The 20,306-nt window shown below is 38.7% G+C and overlaps 1 protein-coding gene across 2 annotated transcripts in view; it reads left to right on the top strand.

Moving 5' to 3' along the window:
* The window catches only part of LOC114666552 (signaling lymphocytic activation molecule-like), a 311,763-nt gene that overhangs the window by 274,316 nt on the left and 17,141 nt on the right, over positions 1-20,306 (top strand). For both annotated transcript variants that reach the window (XM_051920086.1, XM_028821456.2), the window contains exon 2: positions 14,979-15,299. In XM_051920086.1, coding sequence (XP_051776046.1) covers positions 14,979-15,299 — 321 coding nt within the window. The remainder of the gene's footprint in view (positions 1-14,978; positions 15,300-20,306) is intronic.

Raw genomic sequence — 20,306 nt, forward strand, 5'->3', positions numbered from 1 at the left:
CACCCCCTGGCGGTGCCTACGGAACCCCACAGAGCTGCACAGAACTCCAACCATCTAGCCATCTAGCGTCAAGGGGGAGATACTGGACTTCCCACCCTTGTCCCCCTGGCAGATGTGGTGAAGGGGCATCCCGGCCAGGCATGGACCCCGGCCATCCATCACAATCTAAACATTTTTGCTCTTGTACTCCACTATTTGCACAGTTAGCCAAGTTAATGCCCAGTTAACACTCTTTCCTGACCTTTTCCAGACAAATGTGGGTGTCCTCACTAAGATGTTGCTCATCATCCAACTGAAGGAGAGATGCATTTAAATTCTGTTTGAAATAAATGGCAACCCCTCCTCTTTTTCTGTTCTGTCTGTCCATCCTAAAATGTGTATCCCTCTATGTTATACTCCTTGCCATCTTTTCTATTTAGCCATGTCTCTATTATTGCTATGATATTCTAATTATACTCAACTACAGACAACTCAAACTTCCTTGTTTTATTTGTGATACTTTTAGCATTAAGGAAAGCTAATTTGTTACTCATGTTACTTTTGCACTTAAACTTTAAGTTAAAACAAGTAAAAATGTTGAAATTGAAAATGCACTGAACTGGGGATGTTACATTAACCAATACTTTAGTATCAAATGATTCCAAAATTCAGAAAACGTACCAGTACATTTTTTTTTACAGTATCAGTAGTACCAAATGAAAGTGTCAGGGCACAATGATACTTGAGAAAAAGATGGGGAGAAACTACAGTATAGACAAAAATGGAGATGATACAGCTAGAAGCTCTCATTTTCTGTAAATAAAATGAAGCAATACTTACAAAATAGAATTGCACGTTAGTTAACACTGTTGAGTCATAGCTCCAGTGTTCTTTCACTTCTAACCCCATCACCACATGTGTAGAGCTTACTTGTATTGCCAAATATGTACTTGTTAGGTCCACTTATAAATTTAAAGCGTTCCACATAGAGTTGATTCCTGCCAGCCCCCTTTATCTTTGTAATTAAAAAAGACCCACAAAATGAGTGTAGAAAAACCCTAGAATAACCTAGCAAATCCTCATGATGGTATAGACATTGCATTCCAAAATCAATATAGCTACTGACCAGTAAAGTATTTTAACATGTATTATTATTATTATTAAATACACAATTATCCTTCTTTTCACTATAACAGCTTTTGTTTTCTATACCACATGTTGAGTATCTGGAATTTTTTTTTTTTTTGGAAATTCACACTGTAAGGCTCATTCCATTCAATGGCCTACGCTAGTGTACTTTTCTAAACACTCATACTGCTGCCAGTGTCCACACACTGAGCCATCCCCTACTAGTCTTGTACCTTTGTTTGTTTCGTTACAATGCACTTTTGTAGTGGTTGGATTTACCATTATATATCTAAGTAATCTTGAAAAATTGTTTCAAAAAGGAGGAAAAAATGAAAGCAAATGCAAGTACATTTTTTCTTTCTTTTTAAACACAGAACTTTTGCTGTGGGATGAGTCCACCATTCTTGTCAGTCTGTAAAGCAAGCCTTTGCTCCACATTAGTGCAGTCAAGGCCCAGTTTCTCACTTGGATCCTGAACATAGACAAGTGTATAGAAACATTCTCATGAAATGTTTCTTATTTAGATAATTGACTTGTTTTATATCATGGTGAAATCATGAGCTGATGATGATATAAATTTTTAAGAAATTTTTTTGAGAAATTAGTTAGGGGTTTCTGATTGGCTGGAAATGCATTATTATTTCCCCCCATTCAAAATATTGGTGAATAGTTTTTTATTACCAAATTTTTAATTTTGCAATCCATTTTTAGGAGAAGATCAGAATCCTATAATGAGTGATGACTATATTTAGTCAATGCCTTTGCCCAAGGTGACACACAAGCACTAACAGACCTCTGTACAGCCTAACTGCTCAGGGTCCTCATAATTCATTCCCAGTAGCCCTGGAATCAGTCTTGTCGCTCTTCTCTGGAATTTTTCCACCGCTGCTATGTCCTTGTAGCCTGGAGACCAAAACTGCACAGAGTACTCCAGATGAGGCCCCATCAGTGATTATAAAGCTTCAGCATAACCTCCTTGAACGTGTACTCCACACATAACCTAACATTCTGTTAACCTTCTTAATGGCTTCAGAACATTGATTGGAAGTTGTTAGCTTTGGGCAACTTTCAAAGCTTCTATTCACTGATCTCCAGGCAGCAAGGGAGATTTTAGAAAAAAAACAGATGATCCCTTACAGAATTTCAGTTTTGTAAATAAGTGAAGGCATATTAGTTGTGTTTTATAATGGGAAAGGCTTTTGGGACACCTTTCCTTAAACCATAAGTCCCCATTTATTAAATGCAGAGATTCCTTTCCTGTAAATTAAAGGTTTACGTTACACCTCTGTTGCCACTCCAGTTTCTCTACTCATACACTTACAAAACTATTGGGATACAGGCTGTGGGAAGCAGTCCGGACACAGACAGGTGCACACCAATGGTTCACCAACCAACACACATTTATTTATTTTCAACACAGTGAAACAGCACACACTCCAGTGTCGCAGCACCAATAGCCCCAAAGTCCTGACTTCTCCAAATGCCTCTCCAAATGCCTCTCTCTCTCTTCTGACCACCTCCACTCCTCTCCTTCGAGCTCTGTGCACTTCCACCCGACTCCAGCCATCGAATGGAGGGAGGCGGCCCCTTTTATAATCACCCGGACATGCTCCAGGTGCCTTCCAATGAGCGCCGGCTGGCACTCCCTGGTGTGGTGGAAGTGCTGGCTGTGCATCCGGAAGCACTCTGGGTGTCCCTGGTCTTCTTCCCCCCAGCACTTCCACCACACCCGGGCCAGGGCTCCACAGGCATCGGTGCACCCACTGGAGGTGACCACAGGCCCCTATAGGGTTGAGCTTCTAAGCTGTGTTCCCATGGTCCCCAAAGCCACCAGGATGGTCGCCCCCTCATGGTCTGGAGGAGGTGTAAGCCCTCCTCCGGTCCTTCTGGGTGTCCCAGCTGGGTACCACCCACAGCTGCTTGCCACAAGGCATACAGTTAGGTCCATAAATATTTGGACAGAGACAACTTTTTTCTAATTTTGGTTCTGTACATTACCACAATGAATTTTAAATGAAACAACTCAGATGCAGTTGAAGTGCAGACTTTCAGCTTTAATTCAGTGGGGTGAACAAAACGATTGCATAAAAATGTGAGGCAACTAAAGCATTTTTTTAACACAATCCTTTAATTTCAGGGACTCAAAAGTATTTGGACAATTAACTCAAAGGCTATTTCATGGGCAGGTGTGGGCAAGTCCAGTGTTATGTCCTTATCAATTAAGCAGATGAAAGGCCTGGAGTTGATTTGAGGTGTGGTGCTTGCATGTGGAAGATTTTGCTGTGAACAGACAACATGTGGTCAAAGGAGCTCTCCATGCAGGTGAAAGAAGCCATCCTTAAGCTACGAAAACAGAAAAAACCCATCCAAGAAATTGCTGCAATATTACGAGTGGCAAAATCTACAGTTTGGTACATCCTGAGAAAGAAAGCAAGCACTGGTGAACTCAGCAATGCAAACAGACCTGGACGTCCACGGAAGACAACAGTGGTGGATGATCGCAGAATTATTTCCACGGTGAAGAGAAACCCCATCACAACAGCCAACCAAGTGAACAACACTCTCCAGGTGGTAGGCGTATCGATATCCATGTCTACCATAAAGAGAAGACTACATGAAAGTAAATACAGAGGGTGCACTGCAAGGTGCAAGCTACTCATAAGCCTCAAGAATAGAAAGGCTAGATTGGACTTTGCTAAAGAACATCTAAAAAAGCCAGCATAGTTCTGGAAAAACATTCTTTGGACAGATGAAACCAAGATCAACCTCTACCAGAATGATGGCAAGAAAAAAGTATGGAGAAGGCATGGAACAGCTCATTATCCAAAGCATACCACATCATCTGTAAAACACAGTGGAAGCAGTGTGATGGCTTGGGCGTGCATGACTACCAGTGGCACTGGGACACTAGTGTTTATTGATGATGTGACACAGGACAGAAGCAGCCGAATGAATTCTGAGGTGTTCAGAGACATACTGTCTACTGAAATCCAGCTAAATGCAGTCAAATCGATTGGGTGGCATTTCATGATACAGATGGACAATGACCCAAAACATACAGCCAAAGCAACCCAGGAGTTTATTAAAACAAAGAAGTGGAAAATTCTTGAATGGCCAAGTCAGTCACCTGATCTTAACCCAATTGAGCATGCATTTCACTTGTTGAAGACTTAACTTCAGACAGAAAGGCCCACAAACAAACAGCAACTGAAAGCCGCTGCAATAAAGGCCTGGCAGAGCATTCAAAAGGAGGAAACCCAGCATCTGGTGATGTCCATGAGTTCAAGACTTCAGGCTGTCATTGCCAGCAAAGGGTTTTCAACCAAGTATTAGAAATGAACATTTTATTTCCGTTATTTAATTTGTTAAATTACTTTTGAGCCCCTGAAATTAAGGGATTGTGTTAAAAAAATGCTTTAGTTGCCTCACATTTTTATGCAATCGTTTTGTTCACCCCACTAAATTAAAGCTGAAAGTCTGCACTTCAACTGCATCTGAGTTGTTTCATTTAAAATTCATTGTGGTAATGTACAGAACCAAAATTAAAAAAAAGTTGTCTCTGTCCAAATATTTATGGACCTAACTGTATATGGTTCTCACTAGCTTCTGGCTTCACCAAGAAATGACTGTCACTGTTGCTTATTTCTTACACCATGACTGACCTTGCTGAGAAAAGGAATCATTTTCTCCAACTCCCTGGAGAAAAAAATTGAACGAAACATATAAACAGGAAAGCAGAGTTAATAAGTTTTAATCAGTTTTAACTCTTTTAGGGCTGATGTAGACTTTTGTCGAAATTCAGGGGTAGAGGATGGTGATCGGCTGTAAACTGCGAGAAAACTCGCTCTTATATTTTAGTTTGACTCTCTTTGCTTGAAGGAAAGTTGCGTAGTTTTGTTGATTTGACCTCGATTCCCTGCACATGCATGAGTAGTGAAGAGCAAACAGCCTCTAAAATGGCAGCGACATTTGGCGAGACTAAAGCAAATCTGCAAAGCAAAATACTCCATGGACGTTTTACATATTATTGCTGAATCGAACTCTGACTCTGAGTTTGATGCAAGTGATCTGAAGATGGAAAATGAAAGTGAGGTACTAGCATCCGCCTATCAGTCCCCAGCTGATTGTGGTGTTGAACATGTTCGTGTAGCGGATATGCCTACAGCAGCATTCGCCTGATAGGACCACCACTTATGATGACAAGAGGTACAAACCATATTGCATCACACTGCCACTGTCACCCATCTGCTGTGTGAAGACAGAGAGGTAGCCACACTGCCGTGCATTCCTGCTGGCCATCGAGCTGCCGCTGTGCAGCCACTGCTGCCAGAGATGTCGAACAGGTGCCAACAGCAGCCACAGCACGTAGTAACAGACGTTTTATGTTGATTTATGTGTGAAACCAGTGCATAGTGTGCTTTTCAGAAAACCAAGCTTTTTGTAAAAAATATTCAGCCCTCAAAGAGTTAAACAAAAGAAATAGAATGTGACTTTCCAAACCATACAACCTGATCGAGAAAGAAGTGTAGTTTCAGGCAGCGCATAAATATCATGACCTTGGTATAGCTTAGCAGAAAGTCTCAAAAGCAGTAGCAAACAGCCAGACAAGTGGAAGGATCTGTTAACCTTTGGCTTGTTAAAGTTTAAAAGGCAGTTGAAGAATCTTCATAAAATAAAAAAGATTTATTTTATGTAAAAATGCTCTGCAGCACAAAAGATCTGAAGAGCACAAAAAGTACAAATGGAGTTGCTTTGCAAGAAAATCGGCAGTCTTGTGACAAACATGTCCATATACACAAATACAAGAGAGGTTAAAAAACAGAACTAGAGGTAAAAAAATCCAATAAATCCACAAATTACAATAATAATAATAATAATCACAATAAAAAATCATAAGAACTCACCAGCGCTAGTGCATACAATGTACCTTTATAGGGCTGAGGGCAGTACCTTGACAGTGATGGGAAGGTGGCCTGGCCTTTTAACATACACAAAAGAATAAAAAAACGAACAGAAAAGACATAATAATAATAAAATGTAGTTACAATTTATATTCTCTGGTCAGCTCTCTGTGCTCAAAATGTGTTCTCCCTTTTTTTGTATGCTCTCAGTGTACACTCTATCTGGTCTTACTGTCTTAGCGCTGATCAGGTCATTATGTGGTTTGCTCTCTTCCTAGTCAGCTTATCATATGACTTTATAAATCTTACTTTCTTATTGTTCCTGTCCCTGTCATTTGTCTGGGCACATAAATTTAAGACCTGTGTCTCATTCCCCAAGCTTCCTTCCTGGAAGTGGGGAGTGGTTGCTTATCCTTTTTAAACCTGTACTCATCTCTGATATTTTCAGCTCTGATATCAAAAATAGAGTATTTAAGCAGTAGCTTAATGTCACCTGTAAATTACATCAGAAACAACAGCTTCATATTCAGCCAGAGTGTGTGTTAACGTGAACCACTCTTGTGCAATCACTTACAAGCAGATTGCCTGCAAATCCCTCACCCACCACAACTTGCAAAAGCAGCACTTAACAGAATTTCCTAAAACTCAGAGATTTAAGGACCTTATAACATCAAAAAACACAGCTGTTCCTGTAAGTGAAACTTGCCTTCCTAAAAACTCTGAACTTGATGTATGTTCTTACTGGCGGCAAACAGTTTTGTTCTATTAAACATTCAGTTCAAACTCAACATCTAAAGACATTTAACAGATTATCACAAGATGATAGATGCTACAAATATGCAGCAACAAAAAGAAAGAATAGGTAATAGAAAATTATTTTGTGCAGCTCTTTAACATAGTTCATTTCTTTTAATTTTTGAGTATAATTTGAATTGTCATTATAAGGTGTAATTGTGACCGAGCTCAAGAGATGCACAGAAACTCATCCAGCACTGCTCACTGTTACCAAATTATAGGGTGCATATGTGGTTTGGTGTCAGTTATGATATGCTGCTGGCTTTCTTTGCAGTTATTGCATGTAAGAATTAAAATTTACTACCATATATACTCATGGATAAGTTCTCCCACGGATAAGTCGGGACTTGATTTTATCGTATAATTTCTGGTATTTTATAATGTCGGTCGTATAAGTCGAATATGGAAAACTCATGCTATTGGTCCAAGAGATTATGATATGCTAACACCCACCTGAGAGAATAACCACAGAGCACACTGCCTTTTTTTTCTATGTAGGTGCGGCAATGCGCTGTATCAGCACGTACTCCTAACCTCTCTCTGTCTCTCTCTATTGTGCCTACGTGACCACACGGTAATACTTAAACTACTCCAAAGTGACGTTTGCACTGACTTGTGTTTTTTGTATTTCACACCCTCGTACACTTTTATATTAAGAGCATCCCTTATCTACGATGGTGTGTTCAATCAGAAGAAATAAGAAGCTGGTTTTAAATTAAAGAAATTGGTAACTGCACTGCTGCAACAAAGTTCGATTCGTCTGAGAAACTGATGAGAGATTGAAGGAGGCAAGAAGATGTAAAAAAAAATGAAGTGTCGCATTTTCGAACTGGCATATAAGTTGGGGTCTGATTTTATGATTGATTTTTCAGGTTTCAAGACCCGACTTATATGTAAGTATATACGGTAATTAATAAAACCTTTATTTGAAATACCTAATGGACTATCCTGGGCATGAACCACATTTGAATATGGTTTCAGCTTACTTGTCAGGGTTTCCATTTTCTTGTCAGTATCTTGCTTGCCACTTCACACAGTAGTAATTACTCCTTGAAATAAAATCATTCAAGACAATTTACACACCGTAGCATAATATTGCTTTTGACAAATGAAATGGTTTGGAACGATAAATGCATCATATACAGTCACTTGACTGTATCTCAGCTGAGAAACAGGTAAAGTTTATTGGTAGCTGAACAAAAGTCCCAAAGTCTGAAAAGAGGAGAAAATTAACCTGCTAATTTGTTTTTACCAGCAGGTTTCATTTTTTTACCTTTTGTTTACCTGAAAACACCTGATATTATGAAAATAACTATGTGCCAGAATAATGATTTAAATTTTTTCCTCCCTCTCCCCTTCTCTTTCTTTCTGTCCCTCTTTTTGTCTCAACATGATTGAATGATCATATTCTCTTTGTTTTTAACATATAATCTTAAACTTGACATTACATATTCTGTCCCTCTCTGTCTATATCTCTCATAATCTCACATGATATTTATGTGGTTTGTGCTGCTATCCACACACCTATTGCATACTTGCAAACTACTTGTGGTTCTTGTGCAGTCCCTATTAAAGTTTATACAACTCCTAAGCTTAGACACTAAATACTAGTTTTTCTGCAGATCCCTCAGAAAACTTATGTGAAGCTGTAATAATGGTTCAAGTGCAGGGCCGCTCTCTCTACTAAATCCACCCTTGCATACAAGATTATGATACATTATCATTGTTTATATTTAACTGTCTTCTTCTTAGCGGTGATGGTCATAAACTGATACGGAAGTAGATTTGTTGTATAAAGTCCAACACCCAGTCACTATATTACATTGCCTTTGAAAGATATGTGGCCAATCCAATAACATTCATGGCAGGACATTGGCTTTCCCAGACTGAATACTATTTTTTTTTCACCATCCAGAACAGAAGAACTGAGGTGGTCAGTTCAGCTTGGAACAGAGTCCATACCCTACCATTTCAGTGTTAAAATAATGCATAACTTACTCACAAGTATTAGCCCTGTCCTTCAGCATATTGCCCTGCCTGCAAATAAATTATGTTTGAGACACATGAGTGCTTCATTACTGCATCTTCTGGAAGATTTAAAGTGGTTATACCAGTATTAATGCAAATGAGCAAGAGTTAAAAAAGGGAGTTTCACAAAAATTGTGATAAGACCACTCAGCCTAAGAAATTCATTCATCCTATTCAAATAAATTATCTAAAATAACATCAAGTTAACATTTGAAGGTCAATAAAGTCCTGCTGTACATCACACTACTTGGTAATTGATTCCATGTGTCTATTGTTCTTTATAAATTTGCGAAAACTTTGTAAAATGTGTACAAAATCTGCCCTAAACAAGTTAACAACCATGTTCCTGTTTTCTAGTTGCACATTTGTTTTAAAGAAACAACTGAGATCTACAGTCATCTTCTTCTTCTTCTTCTCTTCTTTTGGCTACTCCTGTTAGGGATTGCAACAGCAGATCATCTTATTCCATATCTTTCTGTCCTCTGCATCTTGCTCTGTCACACCCATCACCTGAATGTCCTCTCTCACCACATCTATAAACCTTCGCTTAGGCCTTCCTCTTTTCCTATTCCCTGGCATCTCTATCCATAGCATCCTTCTTCCAATATACTCAGCATCTCTCCTCTGCACTGGTCCAAACCAATGCAATCTTGCCTCTCTGACTTTGTCTCCCAACCATCCAACCTAAGCTGAGCCCCTAATGTCCTCATTTCTAATCCTGTCCATCCTCGTCACACCCAATGCAGTTCTTAGCATCTTTAACTTTGCCACCTCTAGCTCTGTCTCCTGCTTTCTAGTCAGTTACACCGTCTCCAGCCCATATAACATAGCTGGTCTCACTACTGTCCTGTAGACTTTCCCTTTCACTTTTTCTGATACCCGTCTGTCACAAATTACTCCTGACACTCTTCTCCACCCATTCCACCCTGCCTGCACTCTCTTTTTCACCTGTCTTTCACAATCCCCATTACTCTGTACTGTAGATCCCAAGTATTTAAACTCATCCACCTTCGCCAACTCTACTCCTTGCATCCTCACCATTCCACTGACCTCCCTCTCATTCACACATATGTATTCTGTCTTGTTCCTACTGACCTTCATTCCATTTGCTTAAACTGAATAGGTTTGTCTCTTTTACTCTTTCCTTATAGCTCATACCTCTCAGTTCCAGAATCAGCCTAGTCTCATCTGGACTATACCTAGTGTTATGTCTTTTTTGCAATATCGAAATCAACACTGCACACAATACTCCAGGAGAGACCTCACTAGTGAGTTATATAACTTAAACATAACTACTATGTTTCTGCCAGGGTTCCCCCCTTGTTTGAGATTCAAATCCGTGTTTCATGTCCTTTTTTCCATTGTTGAGTTATTTATTTATGTTAATATTACTTTTATTAATTATTTACATTGTTCCTTGTTTTTTCTATAAGCTTTTGTTATGTGCCTACTGTTTTCTGGGTGGTTACCCAAGAGCAGGGTGAGAGGGGGTCCATCACTGCCAGGGACTGAATACAGGTGAGGGTTTCCCACAGTGGATCACATTATCCTTCATCCAAATGAGTTGTATTTAGGAAGAAACATACAACACTGAATCACTTGAATGTGCTTAGGAAGTCAGTGAGTTTGCTTGGGGTTTTACTTTGCTTGTGTTTTGTGATTTTGCAGAATTTTTTACCTTCTGCTCTGTTTTTTGATCATTCTCTGGATCACTGTATTGGGACTTTGTTTGCTATTGGATTACCTTTGTTATAGGCATCTACTTTTGCCTTTTGTCATCTACTTTGTGGCAGAGCGTTTTGAAAAACAATGAATATTTTATTTTATAAAGATCATGTGTTTGCCATTAAATCTAGCCAGGGTTTAATGGTAAATCTCCTTCTAGTGGGTATTTTGGGAAGTGCTTTTGAAACTTTCCACTTTAGGATTCTTGAGTGGCGTAAAAATAACCTCCGTTGACTTATTTTCCATACATCATAATAACCTAACATCCAATTAGCTTTCTTGTTCTCTTCTGTATACAATGCTGAGCCCACTCTAGTTCTGGTGTGCTGCCACGTTTCTCGCCTGCCATTGTGTATTCAGTTTTAACACTAACATAGGATGTATTCACACTGCAGTTCAGTTCTGATGTTTCACTCATACCTACTGCAGATCGGATCTTTTTAGTCTAGAATGAATAATATAAAAATATATGGAATCACCAGATTTCACGTCAATATTAGAACACTCATATCTAGTACTAAAATTCAATGCGATTATGCACTTCAGAACAGGTTATCCACTAAGCTAAGGATGTTCGGGCCCAAACAGTACCTGGATGGGAGACCAGCTAGGAAAAGCTTGGGTTGCTGCTGGAAGAGGTGTTAGTGAGGCGAGCGTGGGGTACTTACTCTGTGGTCTGAATGTGGATCCCAGTGCCCCAGTGCAGTGACGGGGACACTGTGCTGTAAAAATGGTGCTGTCCTTCGGATGAGACGTAAAACCAAGGTCCTGATTCTCTGTGGTCATAAAAGATCCCTGGGCATTCTTCATAAAGAGTAGGGTGTATACTACTGTCGAATGCAAAAAGGGGGCTGGGCGGTCTCATGGTCTGGAACCCCTGCAGATTTTTTTTTCTCCAGCCGTCTGGAGTTTTTTGTTTTTTCTGTCCTCCCTGGCCATCGGACCTTACTCTTATTCTATGTTAATTAGTGTTGTCTTATTTTAATTCTTACTTTGTCTTTTTTTCTCTTTTCTTCATAATGTAAAGCACTTTGAGCTACATTATTTGTATGAAAATGTGCTATATAAATAAATGTTGTTGTTGTTGTTGTCCAGGCTAAACTGCCCACCATGGCCTAGTCATTCTGGCCTCCTAATCATCTGCTGTGTCTAATTGGTTATCTCTCTTTCTCACTCCTTCACCACCTAACCGCTATTGTGTGGTAAGCATATTGGCCCAAAAATGGTTGGCATCGCATCATCCAGGTGGATGCTACACTTTAGTGGTTGTTGAAGAGGGTTCCCACTTAATGAAGCACTTTGGGGAGTGAGAAAAGCACTGTATAAATGAAAAGAATTATTATTATTATTGTTATTATTTGACTTAAATGTAATCTACTTTTGCACATTCAGACTGGAATTGTTTGGAAATTTACACTCTCCAACTGGACACTCCTAAAGATTATCTTCTTGAGACAGCCTGATGTAATCTGGCATTACAGTACAGAGCAAGGCCTTACATAGCTTGTGAATAATCAAACACATTTTCGACTTGTCAGTGAACAAGAAGCTGGACCGTGTGAGTTACTTCGCTCCCATTGTGATGCTTGGTATTCATGTTTCTGAGGGAGTCTGTGGACGGTGTCACAAGAACGACAAAGAGTCATTGGAAAGGTTTGGGGCAGCCACCCATATAATATTTCCCGGCTGCAAAATCGATCAAAAAGAACAGACATATTCACATGATTGAGTCCAAAACAGAACTGATTGCTGCCTTAAAATGGTGGCCTTTAAATGCAAGTAGAGGAAGTGATGTCATCAGGGCCAGAACCGGAAGTGGCGTCGTTGGCAGAGCCAGAACCGGAAGCAACGTCATTGGTTGCCCCAAAACTGGGCGGGACTTCCCGAGAATGCTCTGCAAGGAATTGAAAGAGAAAATCAGTGCACTTCGCTGCCCCCTGGTCAGGCGTGGAATTACGTTTATTCAAGCCCTTTAGTTGTCCCCTAAAAAATTGTGAAAACTGTTTAAAACAGCAGCTACAACTGTTCAGTCTTTGCAATCATAAGGTGACAAATTTGTAGACATCCTGAACTGAAAACAATGCGAAGTGCACTAAGAGTAACAATGCTAAAGCAGCTATGGTATTTGGAATAGTTTGGCCATACCGTACATCATTATATTGTTGATTACAATCAGATGCCTTAAACTAAAAAACAATATGTGGTTAATTTCAATGTATTTGATAAAGCCGCGTCAGAAAAGTGCAGTGGTAGTTCTGCTGCTTTGAAGTAAGGAGACTGTGGAAGATTGTGGGTTCACTTCCTGGTTCCTCCCTGTGTGGATAGCGCTTTGAGTACTGAGAAAAGCGCTATATAAATGTAATGAATTATTATTATTATTAAAAGTGAATCAAATAAATAAAGGAAACCACTCAGGAACAGTAGCACTGCTTTGACACTGGGTGCCGCCAGTTTGCAAAACAGCTGGGAACTTGCTACACTATGGTTTGACCTGACGTGCAAATGTGCGTGGCTTTACGCAACATTTTTGTGCGTACACGCCGTTTATACATGATGCCCCTGGTGATTTGAAGATTGCAAATGATACTAAAGCAAAAATTCTTTACACTTGTGGAAGATGACCCGGACACAGACACGTTCAAATCACCCACAACACGTTTATTATACATTCTACTCTTTACATAAAGTGCACACTAACCCCAATAGTCCCCAAAGTCCAGGCCAACTACACAAATGCCTTTCCTTCTTCAGGCCGCCTCCTTGCCTCCTCCAAGACCTCGTCCTTCCTTTACTCCTGACTCCAGCCCCTGAATGGAGGGAGGTGGCCCCTTTTATAATCACCCAGATGTGCTCCAGGTGCCTCCCGACAATCTTCCGCCGGCACTCCCCAGTGTGGCGGAAGTGCCGGCTGCACACCTGGAAGCACTCTGGTTGTCCCCAATCCTCTTCCCCCCAGTGTGGCGGAAGTGCTAAGGTCCAGGGCTCCCAAGGCATTGGGGCGCCCCCTGGCAGTGACCACGGGGCCCTACAGGGTTGAGCTTCAAAGCCCCCATAGCCACCAGGGCGGTCGCCCCCATGTGGTCTGGGGGAGGCATAAGCCCTCCTCCGGTCCTCCGGGGCGTCCCGGCCGCCCCCCTCAGCCACCTGTGACACACTACAAATAAATAGTTTGGTGCTTTATAAATATAAAATTCAATATTGTTTCTTTTAGACATTTCCAACAGTTAGTCTTATTGAACTGATTTTGCTGGGTTGAATGTATGCTGTTGCATTGTTTTTGTTAGGATTTCATTTTCTTTCTGTTTATGTGTTACCTTGCAAAAATAGATGACACTGCAAAAGCATAGCAGATTAGTTTATAACATGTAAACATTAAATGGTAAACTTTAATATAGAAAAAAGTATGTCTTTGTTAAAGGAGATCAATAGAAATTATATTGTAATACAATAAAGAGCCATTATATGTTGTTAGAATAATTATATTAAAACCTGTTGTGTTAAGTTGGTTACAAACAAATTTATAGTGTTTTATGAATACAATAAATATACTGTGCATTGTTAATGAGCCAAATACACATAGCTGTTCTTAGATGAGTATTTTGTTAGTGAAGGTGTTACTGGGATACTGTAATATGAGTTTGAGTTAAAAGGTCAAATAGGCATAAACAAATTAATTGTTGGATTGTGAATGTAAAGAAACTGTTCTAGTTTTAAGTCAGGGGTGTTGTGGCCTTGTTTTGTGAATAGGACTAAACTGAAGGCCATTAGTTACAGTGATTTTATTGATTCCTGAAGTATGTCCTCTTAAACAAGAATAAATCCTACTGTGTGAAACTGACACCAGCTCAATGCATGTGCTCTCTCTGTTCTTTATCACAGTTCCAAACACTGGCTGGATAGAAGAACAGAAGCTCTCTGACTCTGAATGTTTCAGGGGTAACATTTGCAAATCTATACGTGAATCGACATTTGCCTATGTCACTCATCCAGCTTCACAATATTTATAAATTCAAAAAATATGCTTAGACTTTGACAGCAGCCACCACTAAAAGTTTTCCACTTATTAAATTTAATGTCATTAGTTTTAATTAATTGAAAGAAATAAAGTGGTGAAAATCCACCAAGTGGTAAATCCTTTTAGAAGCAACATTATTATATAGATTAAACATTAGTGTAATCTGCCTTGACTTTGTGCAAATTTTGCATGTTTCTTCCTAAATAAAACTAATTTGCATAAAAGATAATGTACAGACTGCACAACACCAATATCTGAGCTGGGATGGGAATCTAGCATCTGAAGGAGCAATGCTAAATATTGTGTCAAGCTTCCACCTTAAGTAAATAACAATGAAAGGCTAAAATTTCAATTCATGCAGTCATTCTAAATTCTTCCCATTGTTTTTCTTTTTTCTTTCTCCACAGCTCTCCATTTTATAAATGGAAAAACTATAACTGCCATTGTGAACGAGTCTGTGGTGTTACCCTCTGGAGTGCCATCTGACTTTCATCCTACAGACATCCAGTGGTCGCTTTTTTCAAATGTGACACTGATTGCTACGTTAATATCTGGCAAGATCAGGGATGATTGGTATGAACAGTTTAAGAATCGACTGAAACTTCACACCAACAATGCCTCCCTGGAAATCTTACAGCTGCGGACACAAGATAGCATGACATATTATGTGTCTGCTTTCAATCACAGCAGCCCTGAGCACAAAAGTGAAATCACATTGATTGTCTATGGTAAGAATTTATTAGCACTGAAAAGCACTGACAGTATCTCCCATCCAACTAATCTTTATGCATTATACTGTATTCTTATGTTTCCTGCATTTTTTATTCTGCCTTATATAGTAACATAAAATAAAATTAATAAAATCTAATGTCAACAGTCCTGCTACTAAAAATACATTCCAGTTTACTGTATATACCAGTACAACAGATAATGATTTATGGATGATGCCATCTTCCTCGCCCTGCTCATCTATGTTAAGATGTTGTTTATCGACTATGGCTCTGCTTTTAACACCACTGTCCCCACTAGTTTTGTGCTGAATCTCAAAGACCTTGTTCTTAGCATCTCTGTCTATGGCTGGGTATTTGACTTCCTGACAAAAAGGCCCCAATTAATGAGGGTTGAGGTGTGGTGGCTCTGAGGCTAGGGATCTGCACTGGCAATCGGAAGGTTGCTGGTTCAAATCCCGTAAAATGCCAAAAAAAGGGACTCTGCTCTGTTGGGCCCTTCAGAAAGGCCCTTAACCTGCAATTGCTAAGCGCTTTGAGTAGTGAGAAAAGTGCTGCATAAATGCAAAGAGTTATTTTTTTTATTAGGCTTGGCAACAGGAACTCCTCCACACTGCTCACCAATGCCAACCTTCTGCAAGGCTGTTGCTTTAGCCGACTGCTGTACAATCTGTTTACCTATGATGGTTTAGCAAAACATGAGGGCAACAGCATTATCAACTATGTTAATGAACTAGCTACAGCATAGAGATAAAAGACCTGATAATGTGCTGCCATGACAACAACCTCATCCTGAACATCAGCAAGCCACAGGAGGTCATTGATACCTTCAAGAAGAAGAAGGGCAGTTAGCAGCTTTAGGTTTCTGGGTCAGATCACTGGCTGCCTTTATGGTCTGTCAACACTACCTACATATTCAAAAAAGTTCAGTAAAGACTTTGTTACCCAAGAAAGCTAAAACGTTTTGAAATTGGAATTAAACCTTCTACCGCTGCACTACTGAGACAATCCTTACTGGATGGATCCCAGTGTTGTTTAGTAACCTGACTAGCCAGGATCGTAAGTTCCTCCTAAGGAATGTCTGTACTGTTTCCACAGTAAAGAGATGCCAAACACTGGAGTTGGTCTTCCACATCTCCATGCCATCTACTGCACCTGTCATCTGAGCAGGGCTAAATCCATCATTACAGATGGCAGCCATTCAGCTCATCCTGTGTTTTCAATCATGCCCTGTGGTAAATGTTTCTTGCTGTTTTATATTATTATCCTTATTGGGATATTGTATGGATTTCCCTGCCAAAAGCAACTGCGATATAAGACTTTTACTATGTTGTTGAAAAGTATACAGTATGCCAATAAGTATAAAATAATATTTGTTATTTTGTGGATTAATAACCAATATCTGTCTGCTTTAGCAGGAAAATTCCTCAGGTATAAAAGATGTTAAGTAGTGGGTTGATGTTTAACACAAATGCTTTCTCTTGACAAATACTGAACAGTATACAGTTATTACTTTTGCGTTATGTATGGAATAAATAGGAAAAAAAAGTGAGACAAAATAACTGTCTAGTCAATTTCTTTTTAATGAAAAAAGACATCAAAGGATGAACTCTCATCCATATCATCCATGCGGTGCTCCTGTCACATGCATCTGGTGGTTTATGCCTTAATTTTATTTGCACCTCCTCATCACTGTGTTAACTGCGCACCAATAGCGCCTTTGTTTTGCAAATGCTATGTTTTGCTAGCCTGCTATCCCATCCTCCAGCTGAAGTCAGACACAAAATTCTTACAGCTGAAGTCTGCTTATCTGGGAGTGAGCTGTGTGGAATTGTATAGAAAAATAATATCTCGTTATTTGAAATACTTATATTTCATGTATGTTCCGCATCTACAACGATCTGTGTAAATGTAGGATGATAATACAAGGTGAGAAATGTTGAACATGTATCTAAAACAGAAAATATTTCATATATTACAGTAATAACAACATAATATTAACGTGAAGAATATAATTTGTGAAGAATTAAGTCCAAATATCAAATAAACACTTACACAAAATGTACAATAAAACAAGTGTGCTTTTATCTATACTAATTAATAAAAGGCAAAGCCCTCACTGACTCACTGACTGACTGACTGACTGACTGACTCATCACTAATTCTGCAACTTCCCGTGTAGGTGGAAGGCTGAAATTTGGCAGGCTGATTCCTTACAGCTTACTTACAAAAGTTAGGCAGGTTTCATTTCGAAATTCAACGCGTAATGGTCATAACTGGAACCTCTTTTTTCACAATATACTGTAATGGACGGCAGCTCGATGGCCATGGAAGGAGGAGTTGAGTGTCACGTCATCACGCCTCCCATGTAATCACGTGAAAAGACTGTGAATGCAGTAGGGAGAAATGAAGGAGGAGCCGCAAACAGCGAAGAACAAAAAATTCATTAAACAATTGAGAAGGGACCGAAACAATAAGAAGCGAGCGAGTAAAGCATACAAGCATCTTCATAAGGGAAACAAAGCACGGTGTAAAACGTAAGTTTAAATTAAGTTTATAGAAACGCTCCCGCTGCGGATTGCAATAACATATTCGCGAGATAAAAGAACGCAGTAGGGAGAAATGAAGGAAGAGCCGCAAACAGAAAGAGGGCACGTGGTGGACGTAAGGCGACTTGCTGACAAACCACAAACGTGACCTGGCAGGTAACCACCCATACAATCAGATTGTGATTCAGAAAACGAATGCCATGAATGTAATTACCACGATCTACATACTGTCAAATAAACGAAACACACGCCGTAGCGCGACAGCTGTGAAAAGGGAGCTTCACAAAAAAACAGATCCTTAACAAATTGTTATTGGTATATTTTCGATACGTTTAAAAAGGTATTCTTTTCTTCTTAATAAAAAATTAAAAGCAGTACTTCGCCGCAACGAAGCGCGAGAATTTGGCTATATATATCTGCTTCTCGCAATTAAAAGAGGGCACGTCGATCTACATACAAGGCGAAAGTCTTGCAACATTCAAAGATGATGGTTTGGGATAAGTACACCATGGAACATAAAAGAGCTTATGAAGCCTTGAACCGAAAAAAGCAAGATCTCAGAGATCATAAAAAAAAAGGAGGTAATGTCGTTTTACTCGCTGTAGATTTTAGTCAAACATTACCAGTTATTCCACGAGGGAGACCAGCAGATGAACTCAACGCGTGTTTAAAATCCATGCTTCTCCCACGGTCGGTTATATGTCGCGTGTTCTCGGGTAGGTACACCAAAAAATGTATACATTTAAGCATGTAATGAGCAAACAAAAAATGAGGTATACCCGAAGGCTCTGCAGTAGTACTCAATGTAACTTTACTTCTTAAATGTTAATGTTTTACTGTTTAATAATTTATACGCTTCTTATATGTTGTTCAAATTCTTTTATCAAAATACCAGTCACAGCGCAATGCACAATAACATGGAGTGAATACATCATACTCATCCGCCCACGGCCGCCCTGGTGTGCGCAGATAGGAGTTGATTCTACAATAAAATAACATAAAGATAAAAAGAGTAATACAATCATCACCCATAAAGCGGATAGCAGACGTGACGTACTATATGTGTACCACATTTCAAGTCAATACGTGAAACGGTTTGCGAGCTACAGGTGATTTAAAATCCTGGACAGACAAACAAATAGCCACGGTAGCAAATTATAGAAGAAGATTTTACTGTTTAATAATTTATATTTATATGAAATGTGCTTCTTATATATTACTTCATATTCTCATATGATAATGATGTTAATGTTGTTTATATTGATTTCTATGTTATTGTAAGTGCATATATGTGTGTATATGTATGTATGTATATATATATATATATATATATATATATATAAAATATGTGTATATGTATATATATGTATATATATATGATATATTTGTATATGTGTGTATATATATATATATATATATATATATATATATATATATATATATATATATATATATATATAAAATATATGTGTATATATGTGTGTGTATATATATATATATATATAATATATGTGTTTATGTATATATATAATATGTGTTTATGTATATATATATATAATTTATGTGTATATATATATATATATATATATATATATATATATATATATGTATATATGACAGCAACACTCATAACAATGACAACACAATTACATTGACAATCATGTTACGTTATTTTTAAAATGTTTCCTTTACTTTTTCATAACCTCTTTAACACACTACTTCTCCGCTGCGAAGCGCGGGTATTTTGCTATATAATATATGTGTATATGTATATATAATATATATGTATATGTGTATATATATATATAATATATGTGTATATGTATATATATATATATGTATATATATATATATATATATAATATATAATACATCTGTATGTGTATATATATATATATATATATATATATATATATATATATATATATATGAATGGAAGAGAAGGTCTGTGATACGGTTTGCATATTTGCAGTTGGAGATCCACAAAGGGAGAAAAAACGAATCACGTATCATAAAATAGTTTTATTCCTGAGCTTTCAACCCCTATCAGGAGTCTTCATCAGAGGATAATGCTTAGACTTACAGGAATCAAAGGTAATATATAGCGTCACATTCAGTATTGGGGTTGATGGGGGGGTGGGTGGCGGTGACTAAGTCAGTATGATCAAGGGGGTGGGGGGGGTGGTAATCGTTTAATTAAAGTGCATATGTCCTTCTTAAGTTGGCATATGCTGGGTTTATGTCCAAGTGTCTGTTGATGGCGTTTTCATCTGATAGCCAAGACTCGGCCAACTCTCTGGCGCTTTTTGTACTGGCCTTAAATTTTACTTTTACGTTGTCCCAGTTGAATGTGTGTCCTGTCGATTTAGTATGTGCATATATCAAAGATAGTGTGTCCTTTCTTCTGACGGCGTTGCGATGTTCCTGTACACGTGTTGAGATTTTTTTTGACGTTTGT

The sequence above is a fragment of the Erpetoichthys calabaricus genome, chromosome 16 (assembly GCF_900747795.2).
Source record: "Erpetoichthys calabaricus chromosome 16, fErpCal1.3, whole genome shotgun sequence".
Lineage (NCBI taxonomy): Eukaryota > Metazoa > Chordata > Cladistia > Polypteriformes > Polypteridae > Erpetoichthys > Erpetoichthys calabaricus.